We start from the raw sequence: 17,106 nt of genomic DNA on the forward strand, positions 1-17,106 counted from the left end.
AAACCATGCACAAAACATACACCCCTAATCCGACCCCTCCCATCGCAACATCGCATCCCTTCGTCACCTCAACCCCCCTCCCCTCCCCATCACCTCCCCATCACCTCCCACCTCTACTCCCCGGCCTCTCCCGATCCAAATTCAACCTAGCATTCCTCTGCCCCTCCAAAAACTCCTCCCAACCCCTCGGATCCTGCTCCTGCAAAAGCCTCAAATCATCATAATTCCCGCCCACTTTCCTTAACACCGTCTCCCACCCTTCCGTCTGCACGATCGTCTTCAGTTCCGCGCCGCTGAGCGCTTCGAGTTTCTCCCCTAGTCGTCTGATCCGCTCGGCTTCCATGTCCTTGTGGTTGCGGATGGGGTAAGTGGTGGTGGTGGTGGTGGTGGTGGTGGACGTAGGGGAATCGACGACTTCGCGCCGGAGTTCTTGGCCGAGACGATGCAAGCGGCCTTCCTCGAGCGATAAGGCGCGGCCGGCGAGCGAGACCTCGGAGCCGTGGCGTTTGAGACCTGGGGGTTTGATGGCGCGGGCGTCGTCCGCGTCTTCTTCGTCTGAGGCGTTGAGCGTGAAATCCGTGGCTGTAGTAGTAATACTCAGATCTGTTTTCCGATCCGTAGAGCCCTGGCTCGAGGCGATGGAGGTGGAAAGGTGGGGGCTCCCAGGCAGCACTTCGCGAGTCTCCGGGTACTCTTGCTCGAAGCGCTCGATCATGTTTTGTAGCGTCGAGTCGAGGAAGTTCAGCCGGCGGAAGGCGAGTTCGTCGCCGTTGCTGGATTCTTTCAGTAGCGCTGGTTGGAGACGGGCGCGGATCTTGCGCGCGCTGCCGAGGAGGTTGATGCTCATTTTCTTCGCTTTGCCTCTTTGCTCTTCCGTGGGTGGGAAGCCGGCTGATGAGCCCGGTCTTCCTTCGCGAGGCGTCATGGCGCCGGAGATGGGTGTGCCGGGGACACTCGTTCGTCTGAGATCGTCTGCTTTCTCGCCGAGGACGTATTGTAGAGCCTTGACCACGCCTGTGCCTCCAACAATATAATCCTCATCTGGCGCAGGATCGTCACCGTCGTGGTTCTCGGAATTCCCATCCACATGGCCAACAAGATGCATGAGGACGTCAGGGACCGTAATCTCCTTCACCACCCTCTCACCACCATGAGGCTCCGTCAGCTTAGCAGTCGCATTAGCCGTCGTCAGCGCACCCGTCGCTTCCGCAATAGCAAACTGCTCCATATTCCTCAAACTATACGCGACAACCTGCTTCGCCAACGCCTTGACAACCTCGCTATTCTCCGGACTCGGCACCTAAATCACACATATTAGCACCACTTCATCGCATCCCCCGATGTATGATGGAAAATACTCACATCAATATCAATACAAATAAGCGTACTCGACACCCGAACCGCCGCCATCAAACTCGCATAAACGGCACAAGCCTCCTCCTGCATCCCCTCATCCCTCGCATGCGCCAAGGCACTCAACATCGGGTTCTCCAAAATATTCAGATGCGCCAACTTGGGCCCGTCGGGGAGACAATCCGCCAGCGCAATAGCCTGCTTAGGACTCATCCCCACGTCGCTGAGATGGATCCGTTTCAAGTCTTTGAATTGCGACATGTAGCGGCGGAAGAGGGAGATGGTGCCGTTGTCGTGGGTGCAGAGGTTGCGGTTGTGGGAGAAGTCTACAAAGCGGAAATCGGGGAGTTTGGCTAGGGCGGGTAAGAGGGCTTTGAGGTCTTGGGTGTCGAGGTTGCAGCCTGCGAAGCTGAGGCCCCAGCAGGGGAGGTGCATTTTGCTGTTGATGGCTTCGGCGAAGATGGAGGTTTTGTTGTGCAGGTCGTTGCCGCCGAGGTCGAGACCTTGGCAGATTCCGGAGCGGATGTAGCGGAGGACGTGGCCGAGTCCTTCGTCGTCGAGATGGTTGCCCGCCAGGCCGAGACGGGAGACGCCTGCCATGATGGCGCCGTCTACGACTTTGCGGACTTGATTGGTGGAGAGGCCACATTCGGACATCTGAAGTTCTTCCAGTTTTGACCCTCCTGGACGCTCGCTGAGGCATTTGAAAAAAATCTCCGCTGCTTCGGTATCCGAGCCATCACCTCGAGGCGCGCCTTGCGGACTTTTAGTTTGCGTGACGTGAGGCGAGGCCGGGAGAGTGTCGGGAAAGTGGTTCATGCTGAGCTCGATGGCTTTGAGCGAACGACACATGTAGATGAACAAGCTGATGTGCTTCCAGCCGTGCCGGGAAATGCGAGGGTTGTGCTTGAGGTTCAGCTTCTCCACCACGCCGGCACGTTCTTGGACTTGCGGCACGCGGAGAGGTTCGCGGTGTCGTGGCTCCTTGGACTTGCGTTTCGTGGGCTCTGGTCGCTTGGCCGCGAGAAGTCCGGCGAGCACACATCTTACGCCTTCGTCGTTGAGATCAGCATCCTCCAGCTTGAGGACTCGGACAGGTACTACTGCCAACCAGTCGCCGAGCGTGACCACATCCGCGAGCTGTAGTCGCGAGCTTGTCAAGTCCAGGCAATTGACCACGCCAGGCTCTGCAGGAAGAGTGCAGTTTGGTGCCATGAGCTGTTCAGTAATGCGCTTGAGGATCGGCGTCTCTCGAAGCTGACAACATCTCCTGTATATCCTCACAGGATCAGTCGTAGGTCTATCCGCCCTGGGTGGCGGCGCAGAACCGGTCACAGGTATATCTGGTAAAGAGCCGACGGGAGGTGGGGTATCCATAGCATTGTTGGCGTTTGCCGTAGACAACGACGCTCCAGACATCGGCCTCGGTACGGACTCGTTCGACCCATCACCCAGTTGCATCTCAACCGGTAGCTGACCATTCTCCTCTGCTCTCCGTCTCCGCTTCTCCTTTCGCTCCTTACGCTCCGCCTCAGACCTCTGCTTCTTCTCTCTCTTCCTCGCCGCCGACTCCAGACTACCATCGTCCGGTGGGCTAGCACCAGCTTCGGCATCATCATCCTCTCTGCTTATCTTCCGGGATATCTTACCCATATCCAAAGCCTTGGCCGACCTCGCATCCAACTTGACCTCACCCTCTCGATCCTTCTCCTCCTCAATCGCCTGTGGTCGCTTCAATGCTTCTCCCTCCGCCCGCTCCTTCATCTTCGCATCCTGCTTTTTCTGCTGTTGATTTTCGGGCCCGTTGTCGTCCTCGTTGGTGTATTGTGGTCGCCCGGCAATCTCCACATCGACACAGAACGACACTTTCCGCAGCTTCCCTGGGTCCATCTCCGGCACAAGACATCGCTGCCGGTTCGGGTCTACATTCAGCACCCTCCTCGCACACACTCCACCACTTCCGGTCTGGCCTCTGGGCACGCTAGCTGTACTCGCCGAGCTCAATCGTCTGGTGATGCTGGAGAAGAAGCTCGAGTCCTTTGGTCTGCTGGGAATATATGGACTCGGTTCTTCCGCCTCTTCAGTCTGCGGACTCAAGCCTGGCGACGGCGCACCGGATACTGGCGGCGTCTGACCATTGGATAGAGTCTGTTGTAGTGGTACTGTCGCGGAACGATCTGTAGTAGCTTGCTGAGAGGAGAACTTGGAGCTGATATTGTTCAACCATGAGCTCCGCCGACCTTCACTCTCCTTCCCTTTCGAGCTCACCCGACTAAGCATCGCCGGCCGTTTAGCCTGTGGCTTCGCGCCATTCTGAATAGCTGCTGGCGTCGGCGTGGAAGGTGCGGCGGGCGTGGTATCCTTGGCAGGATGGGCGGGTGTCGGTGGCGTCACCACAGCAGGAGACTGATTCAGTCGGTTCGGTGTTCTGTCGGTGGATGGCTGTGGACTGGGTCGTCGTGGTGGCATGGGCGAAGTGCTCGCGTGAGGGAGAGGTTTGCGCTCGGCAACAGCGGCTTTCTGTGATGGCGGGGCAGCATGCTTACGGTGGAGTTCTGGTATCCCATCTGTATCAGTATACATAGGCGCCAGCGACCACTAGCATTCGTAGCATATCCCATGACCACAACTATACATACCTTGTTGCTGCTGGTGCTGCTGCTGCTGCTTCCCAGGCTTATGCAACCACGAAACGTCCACCCCATGAACCTCCTCCATACTGCGCTGTCTGACCCCAGCACTCAGCGCCGTTGGCCTCTGCTGATGATGACTAAAATGATCCTCCTGCTGCTTCCTTCTCCATCGCGCGGCGTTGCCGGAATGATAGAGTGCCGACAGCTGTGCGTTGTGACTTGATCCTGTGGCGGCGGAGGCGTCGGTGGTGGTGTGGTCGTGGAGCATGCAAGTCGTGCCGTCGTGTGCACATGGCTTCACAAAGCCAAGCATAATTCCGTCGGGCCTACCTGGCGAATTGCGGAGTCGTTGATGCAGGCAGGCTTCGGATAGTATCGGATAACAGTTCGGATGCCGATACTGGGGATAACATTATTATTCGGCCTCGGAACTCTTTATCAATCCCAGTCAGTAGTCACTTGTCTGGTTAAATCGGCGACGTCTGAACAATGTTGGAATTATTTACATCGCCTCACGAAGGAGGGGCGGTGGAGTTGTATTACTCAAATCTAGCCGACCGGGATCTATACATCAGCACTGACTACTCTTGGTCACTTCTTGACATCCCTTGCTCTCGAGCGAAAAGTGAGATAAGCTCGAATTGGCATGGGACTAGTATGTATGCGCCTTCCATCAGATCTACCCTCAGCCGCCACCCCCATGCAAAACTATCACAACGAATTGCCATCATCATCTTCAAGACGTGAGTAAGTGCATGATGACCAGGGCATCCACATGTCCACCACCGCTACCACAACTCCGCCATATCCTCCGCCTCTGCAGGACAAAAGTACCCACGTATATCGTTCTCCGCATCCATCTAGACGCTTGAGCAACGCCATGGTGCGAGCTCTTGCGCCCAACGGCCACATCTATCTTTAACATACACCACGCCATCCAGCGCCACCATCATCGAATCCCGGTCTGCACGCTATTCCCTACCTGGACACCACAGAGAGCACACCTCACCTGAATGATGAAAGCGGTCCCGAAACCATATGCCATTGCTGACATGAAATCTGGTACTTCTGCTCTAGGACTGAATCTCATGCTCGATTCTACATCCACAACGGAACACATGCGCGTTACATTGCTTAGCTAGAGCCAGGTGAGAAGCGCGACAAGACACATCATAGCATATTTATTAGTTGAACACCAGGAGTTTAACGAGGCCAGACTGGCAGGCCTTGCAGGCAGACACTGCAGTCAGTCTCTGCGAGCTCCGTGGTCGACCCTGCCCATCGTTCCCGCCAGGGAGCTCCACGCACATCTCATATCCTACTAGAAGCACTGCGACGAGCTCTTCGAGGCGGGCCGTGACGTACGAGCATGCCTATTCGCCATGACGAAGGTCAATATTCGGACGATCTATGGGCGAAGCTGATCTTCGGGGTTGTAGACTACGCCTGACCTTTGGTGCTGGTGGCGAGCTGGTGGCGAGCATGTGCCTTCTTGCGAGCTTGCCATGCTGTGCTTTTGAGGTCGGAGAACGACGATAGTGCAGCTCAGGCCTGTGCGCGCGCCAGCTACAGCTCTGGAAATCACTGTTTGTACTCCAGACGCCATGTCGATGCGTAGAAACAGTCTGCATGTTTTTGAGAGGGATGGTCCCACAGCAGTCATTTCTCAAAGAGCGAGCGGCAATGTTCGGCAGTCGTCGACATCCACGTCGCAAGGCTCGTTGAAAGTGTGGCTGTCGTGGCTGTTCTTGAGCAGAGGCGCTGTTTAGAATCCAAGGGGAAGTTTGCGATGCGAGGCGTGCATGCAAGTAAGGTAGACGTTACGCATCCCCTCAATCAAAAGGCAGCCTCCTCAACCCGGGCTCCTGCCCATGCTTCTTCGCCTCCGTCCTCGCCCCGACAGCAGAAGGCACTTTAATCCCACAGCAATCGCCCCAGCTATTAGCACTATGCATATGCTTCATCCCATCGACCGTCACCTCTACCTCCCCTACATCCTCCTCCCCAACTCTACTCTCAGCATCTTGACTCATTCCCTCGGCCGCGGGGAGCAAGCTGCCGAAGAGGAAATGCTGTGCCACTGGTAGCTTTCCCAAGACTTCCGCAAGGAACATCTTACGCATACCCGCTTCCACTTTACTCCATGATTTCGCCGAGGAGATGTCGTCGAGCATTGGACTATGCCAGCGTAGTCCCTGTACCGTTTTCGTCGCATTGACCCATTTGATTTGATCCAGGTAGAGATAGTCTCCCGCGCACTCATCGACAATCATCTCATTATGAATACTCAAAGGTCGAATATGCCTATGATCGACCAACTGACTGGCTCCGATCAAGAAGGGCAGGAATTGGTAATCGTCTAGACCCCAGACGCCGTGGGAGCCGGCCGGTTCGAGGTAGTATGTACTCTGCACGTCGCGCATGAGTTTCAGGTAGCGCGGGAAGATTAGGAGGGCGAGGGCGGGGAAGATGGAGTCCGGGAGGATGGAGAGTTGGCGCAGGCAGAGCAGCCAGAGGATGAAGTTTAGTTCGTGGCCGGAGCCGTAGTCGATGCGTGTGCCGTTGCCGAAGCTTTGGGCGAGGTAGGCGGAGATTTCGTTGATGGCGCCGTCGTTGGTAATACCTAGTTTCTTGTGCCATGCTGGGGAAGATTCTTCTACTAGCTGTAAGAAGTCGCGGAAGGCTGGGTTGCCGAAGCGTGATCCTGTGTCTTGTGCTGGGCATTGCTTGAGTCTTTCTTCTGCTTCGTCCAAAACTGCCAGTAGAGCGACGATGGCTGGGTCCTTGGCGATTGGTAGCTGCTTCACCCCGCTGACCGTCTGATCTCCAGCTGCATCGGAGAGGTGGAAGACGAAGCTGACGATTAGGTCGTGGGTGGGCGATGCGAGGAATAGCTTGTGATCGCGCTCTGACAGGATCCGGCGGGTTGGGTGGCTGTATACATGGCTGTCGAGTGGTGGTGGTAAGGGCAGTGAGGGTGTGCTTGGTGGTGGGTTGACTGGTTGGTCAGCGGTTTGAGGTTTCCGTCTGGGAATCAGCTTTGGAATTGCTTTTGCGGTTGTTTGGGGTCCTCCTTGGTCGTTGGCGGTAAGAACAGCAGAAGGCATACTGATATGTATATGACTTCGTGGTCTTCTTGGACAAAGATTGAGGGTGACGAGTTGACGAGGCAGATGCAGGTGAATGCATGGAGAAGCGGGATGTGGTGGGGCTACGCACGTGAACTTCACCACACCTCATGCTTCACCACACCAGCATACACGACTGCTCTGATCTCGCCACAACAACGGGACAAGACTATCAGACTCCTGGGTGCCTCTCTGAGCGTAGATGCAAGTTTCCCTCATGCTATCGTGGCAACGATCCCATAGTATGGCTGGGTGGCTACCAGCGGCGAATTCCATCAATCAAGCACAATTCACGAACTCATGAATGCATGCACCCCTGTTCTACGATCTCGGTCTCGACCAGGACAGCGCAAAGCGATATTGGACGTGAAGGTGTACGAGTCTACAATGTCGACGCATCCCAGGTCTTCATCCTCAGATCTTGCTTGTCCGTCGCCTCGATAGCTTTTCATATTAGTATCATCTAGTTGCCTCACTGCGCCGTCACGATCTGCTGCAGTCGATGCTTTGCTTGACGCAGCCATCAGTAGTTTCTCGAGCAGAGCATGATGTGGATTATGAATGAGCCGTTTGCATGTGGATGAAGCTGAATGAGCTCTGCAGCAATGCCGCAGCCCGCTACAGCAAACTCCTTGGTCTTCTGTTTATAAAGAAAGTAATGAAAGCTGATGATCTTAGTCGTTTTTCCTGCTCACATGGGAGAAGGACAGCAAATCAGGGATAAGTAGCCATTGAGATCCAGATTATATTCTTCAGCACTACTCACACTCTCACTGGACCCACGAAGTCATCATGTCCGACCTCAAGCCAACGACGTCGTTACTGACTTGTGACGGCAACAACGAAACAGCCGAGCCTCATTCTAGCCGCAAAGGCAAGGCAGACCTGACTTCCAGCAGTTCCGGCACGAGCAAAGCCGCCCACGCCTCGACACTGCGCGCACCAACCACAGAAGGCGACAACATCCCCTCAGAAGTAACAGCAAACCCGCCACCGTCTCCACCGGAAGCAGGTAGCCCAAGCTTCACAGCCCACAGCTTCGACTTCTCCCCCGCCATCGCCCACATCAACGCCATGACGCCCTCTCAATTAGCAGACTTCACGGCCAACGGCTCCCTAGCCATCTACTGCACCTTCGACCGCACAGCACGTGGAGACCTCACCGACGGCTTGATGATCTGGTTCCGCTTCCTCGTGAACAAGACCCTCTTCCTCCAAAACTCCACCACCCGGTACGCCGACAAACGCCTCGTCTACATTTTACACAGTGGCTATATCCCCTCGCTCGCGAAGAAGTCCGACTGGATCCGGGGAATGTGGAGCGAGATCAAGACCATTCTCGACAAGTCGTCTATCGCGACTTACGCATGCAGCCAATCCCTTCCCCACCAGGAATTCCAGAAGATCCAAATCGCACGGCAGTACGGTCTGGATTCGCAGGAATGGCAACGTGGAGGGAGGGTGGCGAGCGAGGAGGAGAAGGATGTGTATCAGCGTCTGAAGGATTTGTTGGAGGGGGAGGAGGCTGTGATGTTGGTTACGAGGAGGAAGAAGGAGGATCTTGAGATGCATGTTCGGGATGATCTTGAGCCGAATGAGGTGGCTACGATGGAGACGCATTTGCAGGAATTGATGGAGAGGTTGGAGGCGGAGGAGGGGGCGGTGTGGGAGGCGAAGTGTGCTTTGTTTCAGAAGAGTGTCGAGATTAGGCGTGGTGCGCGCCAGTAGTGCTGATGCGACTGGTCTTGTGTGGTGTGGTCCATGGAGCTCTTGCGAACGTTGGATGTTGATGTGGTGAAGAGGGCTGGAGAGGATAGGCTGAATGGGGCTCATGGGATGGCCGTCTTTCCGTGTTGAGGTAGTGATTGGCGAGGCTTTGCATCATCGAGTCCCCTCATTTAGCGAGCTCATAGTGTCGTCGTACAAATGCTGTTCGTGCCGTGTAGTGGTATATTGGTTATCGTCTAACGATGGAGTCACGAAGGAAGACCGTGAAGGACATGAGTTTCGTCGAGCCGTTCCTATGATATCGTCAACCTAGCAGAGATGCTCCTTTCTATCATGTCACTGCTTATAGGCTCCCCTCAGCACGAGTATGACTCCGATATGTGTTGGATGGCGGGAAAGAAGGAAGGTGCAAAGTTGTGGGTGAATGTGGCTAGTGAAACTTGTGGTACGGATCTGATCCGGGCACGCGAGACAGCTGTTTCATGCTACAACTACCCCTTGGACTCGATAGCTTTCGCTCAGAACTTGGCAACTACAACAACTGTCTCCCCATACGACCACAATCACAATGGCGGACGCCGAGGCTGAGAAAGCCGAGAAGCTTGCTGCGGCCAAGAAGCGTGTATGAGCAGCTTAGGATACCCCTGTTACTAGAATAATCACTGATATGAGAGACAGTTCGAACAGCTAAAGAAGGAACAGGCGAAGAAGACGAAAAAGACGGGCAAGAAGAAGAGCGACAAGGAAGCTGCCGGCGATGCCAAGCCAGACGATGTGGTGGGTTCGGCGCAAGTGGAGGATGCTGGCGACGCAACCACGACTGTCGACGACAAGACGACAGTTGCAGATGATGCGCAAGCAGATGGCGAGGAGGATGTGAGCGAGAAGTCTGAGCTCGAGCGGCAACCATCCCTGCCTATCCAGTCCAAACAGCGATCCGAATCATTCAGACAAGGCGGTGCAGGTCCAGGAGCAGAAGTCCAAGATCTGTACAAGAAGCAGGCTGCGCGGATCGAGGAGCTAGAGAAGGAGAGCAAGGCGTACAGAGAGCAACAGGAGGAAGGCGCGACCCGATTGGCAAAGGTCGAGGAGGAGCTGGAGAGCGTGCGAGAGGAAGGCAGTGATGCGGCGGAGCTGAGGAGCAAGGCCAAGGAGGCAGACAAGCTGAAGGATGAGCTTGCTGGTGTGCAGAGACAGCTGGCTCAGGCTCAGACGGCGGCCAAGGGTAGTAATAGACGGATGTCCACCGTCACACCGAACCACAGCCAGGAACTCGCTTCGAAAACATCAGCCATGGAGTCGCTTGAGCTAGAGCTAAGCACAATCCGTAATCAGCTTCTTAGCCTACAGTCGACTATGAGCGAACGCGATACTGCTATCAAGGACCTCGAGGAGCGCTCCAAGATGGCCGATTCAACAACCGAGACATATCGGCAAGAATTGGAGCAGCTTAAGGTCTCTATGGCTTTCCCCAGCGACGAGACGATAGCCGCGAAGGAAGATCCCGAGGCTCTTACCAAGCGTATTACGGTACTCGAATCGGATCTGCGGACAGCGAACAGCAATCTAGACACCGCCCAGCAGCGCGCCATCACTCTCGAGCAGAAGATCGAGGCCCTAACAAAACTGCATCGCGATGCGACAAACACCAGCAATGTAAAGGACAAAGAGCTCACCGACCTACGTAACCAGCTGCGGAGAAGAGAACGCGGCTCCCACGTCCGGGACGCCTCGGAATTCGAGCTCTTGGAGGAAGAGACGGAGACGGGTGCCCTACAAGCCCGTATCAGAGCTTTAGAGGCCGAGACATTTGATCTTCGCCGCGGTGTCTGGCGTGATAAGCGGGTGGAAATACAACCTGGTATGGAGGATCAAGGGCAAGACTACGAGGATGTGGATCTGACCAATGGGTCTTATAACGGCTCTGCGAGCACGCGGAATCGATTGGGAAGCATACCGCGCCAACATTCCAACTTCCAGGATATCATCACCTCGGGCATCAGTGCTTTTACTGGTCGGCCGCGGGAAGCGAGTTCAACACAGCAGCAGAGGGAGAGGGGCCAGAGTCTGGGGTTGTTGGATGATGATAATGATGAGGTTTTCGATGCGGATGCTTTTCGTTTGGCGCAGGAGCAGGAGGCGAAGAGGAGGCTTGAGAGGGTTAGGGAGGCGAAGAGGGGGTTGGAGGGGTGGAGGGGGTGGAGGGTTGATTTGATGGAGGGGAGGGAGGTAGATGGTGGTTACGGTGGGGGTGGGGCGGTGTTTGAGGTGTGATGAGTTTCACGATATATTCTTACTTGTTAGACCACGGAATACTCGGTGACCAGGGCAGGATGTGGTTGTTCGAGACAAAGAAACACGCCTAGTATCGAGCTGCCTATGTATGCCTATCCCGGTTCTATGCTTGACGTCCTTGTATGAGCTTTCTGCCGCGGGACCTGACAGATCCACGTGTCCCTTGCCGTGATCGCAGCTATGTCGTATGCCACTTCGTTAAAGAACAATTGCACCATGATCTCGGACAGGGGCATTTTATCGGGCAAGAAGCTCCGGATTTCGGCCGGATGATCGCCGCTAGGATCTAACAATTTGTGGGAGGAGCTTCTTGCCCTTGCGCCTACACGAGCGTCGCCAAAACAATGGATGGCCATGACGAACGATGATAGTGAACAATTCCCTGGTACCACCAAGCAGCAGGATGCCAGAACTTCGATCTCCGCGATCTGGGATTCCCTCTTCCGCCTCCCACCACCTCTGAAGCGCATCTTTGACCAAACTCCTCTGGTCACATATCCGGAGAACGCGGCACCACTGCGCTCGGGGAAGATTGAGCGGCGGAGGAATGCCCTATATATCTTCACCACGGACGAGGCGGCGTACAGGGGACAACCGAGCTTCAACCCTAGCTGCTTGAAATGGCAGGCTTTTTTGAGATTCGAAGGGTTGGAGTTCGTTACTGTTCCGAGCAGTAATCATGCTTCGCCTTCTGGGAGTTTGCCGTTTTTACTGCCGACTTCGGATGCGAAGAAGGGGAGGGGTGCGCCGGTGGTGGGTGGGAAGTTGAAGCGGTGGGTTGCTGTGCAGCAGAAGGAGAAGGTGAAGAGCAAAGAGGTACAGGAGGACGTACGGTATGAGGCTTATGCGAGCCTGGTTGATCATGTGATACGACGGGCTTGGGTGAGTGGCTTCATACGAAGATGTTGGAATGTGATTGGCGACTAATACGAATGGCAGCTCTACCAACTCTATCTCGATTCAGCCAACTACCCCCTCCTGCATCGCTTGTACATTGCTCCCTGCTCAAGCAACTCATTTGTCCAACTCGCTATGGCCCATCAGCTTCACACATCCGCCTCCGCCGAGATCATCAAGTCAAACTCCTCCTCCTCACCATCAAATACAATCGACGAAGATGAGATTTTCCGGGGAGCAGAGGAAGCTCTTGCTGCATTGGCAGAGCTACTGGGTGATGAGCAATGGTTCTTTGATCAAGACAAACCCGGATTGTTCGACGCAGGCTTGTACGCTTATACGGAGCTGCTGCTTGACAATGACTTCGGGTGGGCGGAGAACAGATTAGGCGGTATGCTCAGGTCTCACGCTGGGATAGTGAAGCACCGTGAGACGATACGAGAGATGTACTTTTAGTGTTCTTCGGGGAAGATATGTGCATAGCGATGGCGTCCAGGTATGTGGTTGTATAATAGATCTTCTGCTTACTTGTAGCACACCTGGAGTGGTGATTCACTTCATATGGGCGCCATTGCTGCCTGGCCGACTTTTCTGTCATGTGATGTGATGTTGAGCATCGGAGCTAGCTCGTCAATGGACTCGACGGCCTATAAGGCGCGGTCCCTTCGCATAGTTTGCTGTCCTCGCACTCGACGTTCGCAGTCCTCTCTTGCACTCACGCTTCGCACACACTCTTCGCACTCACTCTCCACAACAAATCAACAGCCACACCAACAAGCAATTAGCTATAGCCAACATGCCAACCTCCTTTCTCAGCCTCTCGGCGGAGCTCCGCATTACCATCTACGACATGGCCATCGGCAAAGTCACCGAAACGTGGATGAACACTCAAGGCGAACATATACGTGGACCTGCCATCCTCGCCGCCACACGGGACAATCCGCTCGGAGACCCTACCGATGTACGAGGCACGATGCCAGGCTGCGTCAGGGCAACAGCACTATCACGTGCACAACTTCGACTTCGCCTATATGCTGCCGATCTTTGATAGTGCTCGTCAACAGGAGTACCTGGCTCCCAAAGCGCTCAAGGTGAAAATCCATCTCAGCGTCGACCCGGACTTCGACATGGCGAGCGCGCGGGTTACGATCGAGCCGTGGCTACGTCTTTGCGGCACGCACATCGATGTCGACGCCTATAGCAGTCGCTCATCTTACAGAAATCGTTGCGTCTACTTGGTCAAGCAGTACGGCAAGCCACCGCGACTCCCGAAAGAGCTGAGCGAGGCTTTTGGCAAGAAGAGTGCGCTTGAAGGTGGGGATCAGGGGTCGGCGATGTTGAGTGCAGTTCAGCATTGCCACTGGGCCGAAATCTTGAGGGCTTGGCTCGTAGGTTGCAGCTGGTATTGTAGGAGGCTGGAGGAGCAGGACGGGGGAAAGAAGGGGAAGGTACTGTTCACCTTGAAGTAGAATGCCTTGGTCGGTGGTGAGAGAGGTGCTTGTGGAGGTGAGAAGCTTGCGATATATCGAACGATGCGGCTGCAGACGGTCAGATTGCCTGCAACTATGTTATTCGGTCGTGAGCAATGCGCATTATCAACTTTTAGCTGAGCTTGACCGGCATCTCCATAGGTTCAGGGAGAATACAGCCCATACGATTAGAGGTACATATCCCAGCTTGTTGGTAGATGCTGTAAACTGCGCTGCCCACTATCAACTCATGCCACTGTTCATGATTCCCACAATTGATTAGCTGTGGATTCTGCCGGGCACGGGTATCGTCCACCGTACAGCGACGGGTGACGTTGTTCGGCCGCATCCGCATAAGAGCTCCGACGTGCTGGCGTGGTACTGCGTCCTCGTAGCGGTGCTGCTTATTGGCGGTCCTTCACGGACTTTCATTATATCGGAACACGCCGTGTCGACTAGCGGCCAGCCCTTGTATTGCAGGAAGGACAAGATCATCAGATTACGATCGATGACGGACTTGGCACGCTCGGAGGCGGCTTTTGCTGGCGATATATCTATGCGAAACAAATGGTATGCGGAGACTTCTCGTTTTTTTCATCGGTGGCACTGATAGGCATTCACCCAGAGAGTATGATGACCCTGGTAATGTTGACAAGCGAGTCGTTCCACACATCAGAATCTAAATTTAGAAAGAAAGTAAGGTGGGCATCCATGTCCAATCGTAGTTATAGCTGTATGATAGAGCCTAGTTGTGTAATCTCCAACCAAATGTCGTGAAAGCCAAGTTGGCCAGAGCTTACTTCCAGTTGCCCTGACTCAAGGACAAAAGACCCTGCACGCAGTCCATGTCCTCTTCAGACGACATACTGTTACTCTGCCGTCCACTACGCATGAAAGCTGCCAGCTCTGGGTCAGCCTCCGGGTCCGCGTTCTCGTCAAGCGTTTTGCGTCCAAGATTCGATTTGCTCCTACGCCGACTGCCTGCATTGCCAGATGTCCTTGACAGTGCTGAAGGGTGAGCGAGCGGACGATCTCCTTCAGGCGACCAATTCTCCTTGTCAGAATCGTTGGCCGGTATGGATGTTGACACCGCAGACTTAGCGTGCTTGAGTCCTGGCCCGCCCTTGACACTTTTGAGAGTGTGCTTATCACCCTGCAGCCGTCGGAGGGAAGTGCTAGACCTTTTCAAACGTGGCCGGTTCTCATCCAATAGCTTCGACCGCTTCGCATCCGAAGGTCTGCCATAGAGCAGTGAGTTTCGCTTCGACGGAATGGTGCCCAGAACACTTCTTCCAGAAGCAGACCTCAACAGACCAATGGCGTCAGCAGCTGAACCACTCGAGTCTTTCTCAGCTTGGGTCTCCAGCTCCGTCCGCGAGTCCTTGTCGCACCAGAACTCCCATGCACGGCTATCACGAGATCGTCCGCTGCTTGATCGCTGCAGGGCTGAGTGACTGACGAATGGTGAGCTCTGGCCACCTTCGGGAATATGTGCGCTTTGCTGCTGTTTACGGCTGGAGTCGACCAGATGCACCTGGGGACGTGGTCGTGGTGGCGACGGTGATAGCGTGTTCTGGGTGGAGATGGATGCTCTTCCATCCGAGGACATAGACAGCCTCACAAAGGATCGCGACTTCTTTAGTCGTTTGCTGGATTCTATCGTAGATGGGAGGGCTGCAGTGAATATGCTCTGCGGAGGTCCGGGTGTAGCACGTGGCACGGCTGAAATGCTGACAGGGTGCTCAACATGCTGAAGAATTGCCGGCAACTGATTCGTGGGTGAAGCATCCTTTGCAGATGCAATCAAGCTGACCTCAGTAGTGTGTTCGACACTGCCGGACAAGCTGATAGCAGGGGAGTTGTTACCCACAGACTGTTTTGGTACGGACTCAGCAGTGGCAGGGCTTGGCACGTTTGCTGCTAAGCCTGTGTTGTAAATTTCGCCCTCGACTTGAAGCTGGCGCTGAGCATTGTCTTCTACCACCTCGCTCTCGTCCTCCACGCTCACAGACTGCGAGCTCATGAAGCTCATGTTTGGATCTTGAGAGAAAGACCCTTGTCGAGCAAGCTGATACTGGACAATCTCGTGTGGTAAGAGTGGCCGTGACTTCCGCCTAGAGCTTTGACGTCGATTTTGAAACCATATCTAGAGCTCGCACTTAGTATCTGCCACACATGACCAAATGTAAATGCTCACCTGCACTTCCTTCTCGCCCAATGCCACCCTCTTTACCAGTTCCAGACGTGCTGCCTTATCGGGCTTCGGGTCAAGCTTGTAAGCAGCCTCAAGAGCTGCTTGGTCATCGGGACTGGGCTGGGTCAGCATATGCCATATCTGTGGTAATTTGAGGCCTACCTAGTCCTCTTCCGCTTCTGGCGGCCCAGCGGCCTGTCGTCGAGGTCTGGTGGTAGATTGTGTGGTAGTGTGTTGGGTGAATGGTTAAGGAATGCATAGTGATTCGCACTGCTTGGTAGGCCGTCCATTGAACCGTTTGCTGGCTGGAGAAGAGGTGAAGTCGGACGCGGTGTTGTTATCCATTATTCGATGAGACGAATGACGCGCCGAAAACGCGCTGAGCACGGACTTTAATGTTCGGCTCCATTCCGAGAACAACTCCGCGTATTTCTGACATCTTCGCACTTCTCAACATGTTCACCAGCCTGTCCTTATCCTTCGTGCTGTCGACAAGGATGAGCAGCATTGACCGCGCCTTCCAGACAACGCGCCAGACATCTTTTGCTCGACTGCTGGCCATGGTATGCTGACAATAGACCTTCGAAGCTCTCCACGAATCACGACAAGACCCTTGCACAATCGCGAAACTGGATCCAGATCACGTGACCAAGAATTGCCGTCAGATACCGATGACTCTGGAAGGAGCCCAGCATCGCAGTAGGGCTGAATCCTTCAGGTGTATGGCGTACACCTTACCGATGTGATCGTCGCATCTGCATCATCTTGCAGCTGCTCACGTTTATCACGCAACTCACCATCGGCCAGTCCATGCCGATCGCTCCGGAGCTCGAAAGACCGCATACGTCCGCTGCGATCACGGATACTTGGATCGACCACGGTATGGCCGTCTTATGGCACTTCTAGCATTGGGCAACGGCCAAAGGTGCTTCCTGTGGATAAGTCATGTGTACGGCCTGCAATAAGCATCCATATCCTGCTACCCCACGATCTGTAGCCCGGCCTCGTTGGACGACGATCTATTGCCCAAGGGGTCTTCGCTCCTGCCGTATGCGACAGTGTCTAAACCCCACAGATTTCATCGGAGTGGCCGCAGCCACGCTATCTGGTGAGCGAATGCATGGCATACTGAAGTATCACGTCCACGTGCGCATAATTCACCTTGCTGTAGGGCTGTAGCGGATGCTGCCTCTGCACAAGCCCGTCCATAGGCTTGGAACGACGAGGAATATGCTTTATTCATTGCGCTCTAGTAGTGGTCGCACCTCCAGCTGCTGAAAACAGATCTAGCAAACGGTAAGCACTGGACAGCTGGACTCCGATAGTTGCACCATGCTTGCGCTTTTTCGGCACGAAACTCAATGCCGAGCTAAAAACATATCTGTATCCACTACTGGTCACGTTCGCTT

The 17,106-nt window shown here is 54.7% G+C and overlaps 7 protein-coding genes across 7 annotated transcripts; 4 read left to right on the top strand and 3 right to left on the bottom strand.

Annotated features, from left to right (window-relative positions):
* Positions 1-100: 100 nt before the first annotated feature.
* Positions 101-4,299, bottom strand: MHP1 (Microtubules assembly and stabilization protein; the record flags this gene model as incomplete). The annotated part of the gene is made up of 3 exons (XM_064842005.1): positions 101-1,300; positions 1,363-3,920; positions 3,993-4,299. 3 exons carry the CDS (start codon positions 4,297-4,299, stop codon positions 101-103), a joined length of 4,065 nt encoding a protein of 1,354 aa, XP_064690515.1.
* Positions 4,300-5,818: 1,519 nt separating this feature from the next.
* On the bottom strand, positions 5,819-7,093 carry RRD2 (Serine/threonine-protein phosphatase 2A activator 2; the record flags this gene model as incomplete). Its single annotated transcript, XM_064842006.1, has 1 exon — positions 5,819-7,093. The coding sequence occupies one exon, from the start codon at positions 7,091-7,093 to the stop codon at positions 5,819-5,821; it is 1,275 nt and encodes a 424-aa protein (XP_064690516.1).
* Positions 7,094-7,906: 813 nt separating this feature from the next.
* Positions 7,907-8,842, top strand: LTS14_009325 (uncharacterized protein; the record flags this gene model as incomplete). The annotated part of the gene is made up of 1 exon (XM_064842007.1): positions 7,907-8,842. The coding sequence occupies one exon, from the start codon at positions 7,907-7,909 to the stop codon at positions 8,840-8,842; it is 936 nt and encodes a 311-aa protein (XP_064690517.1).
* Positions 8,843-9,410: 568 nt separating this feature from the next.
* LTS14_009326 (uncharacterized protein) lies at positions 9,411-11,116 on the top strand (the record flags this gene model as incomplete). Its single annotated transcript, XM_064842008.1, has 2 exons — positions 9,411-9,464; positions 9,521-11,116. 2 exons carry the CDS (start codon positions 9,411-9,413, stop codon positions 11,114-11,116), a joined length of 1,650 nt encoding a protein of 549 aa, XP_064690518.1.
* A 375-nt stretch (positions 11,117-11,491) lies between these two features.
* Positions 11,492-12,490, top strand: PSD2_1 (phosphatidylserine decarboxylase; the record flags this gene model as incomplete). Its single annotated transcript, XM_064842009.1, has 2 exons — positions 11,492-12,019; positions 12,077-12,490. 2 exons carry the CDS (start codon positions 11,492-11,494, stop codon positions 12,488-12,490), a joined length of 942 nt encoding a protein of 313 aa, XP_064690519.1.
* Positions 12,491-12,830: 340 nt separating this feature from the next.
* Positions 12,831-13,503, top strand: LTS14_009328 (uncharacterized protein; the record flags this gene model as incomplete). The annotated part of the gene is given in 2 exon segments (XM_064842010.1): positions 12,831-12,995; positions 13,015-13,503. The coding sequence occupies 2 exon segments, from the start codon at positions 12,831-12,833 to the stop codon at positions 13,501-13,503; spliced, it is 654 nt and encodes a 217-aa protein (XP_064690520.1).
* A 796-nt stretch (positions 13,504-14,299) lies between these two features.
* YOX1 (Homeobox protein yox1) lies at positions 14,300-15,987 on the bottom strand (the record flags this gene model as incomplete). Its single annotated transcript, XM_064842011.1, has 3 exons — positions 14,300-15,649; positions 15,701-15,812; positions 15,860-15,987. The coding sequence occupies 3 exons, from the start codon at positions 15,985-15,987 to the stop codon at positions 14,300-14,302; spliced, it is 1,590 nt and encodes a 529-aa protein (XP_064690521.1).
* Positions 15,988-17,106: the final 1,119 nt, after the last annotated feature.

This window comes from Recurvomyces mirabilis (genome assembly GCF_035927965.1).
Source record: "Recurvomyces mirabilis strain CCFEE 5264 chromosome Unknown scaffold_30, whole genome shotgun sequence".
NCBI classification, from domain to species: Eukaryota; Fungi; Ascomycota; class Dothideomycetes; order Mycosphaerellales; family Teratosphaeriaceae; genus Recurvomyces; species Recurvomyces mirabilis.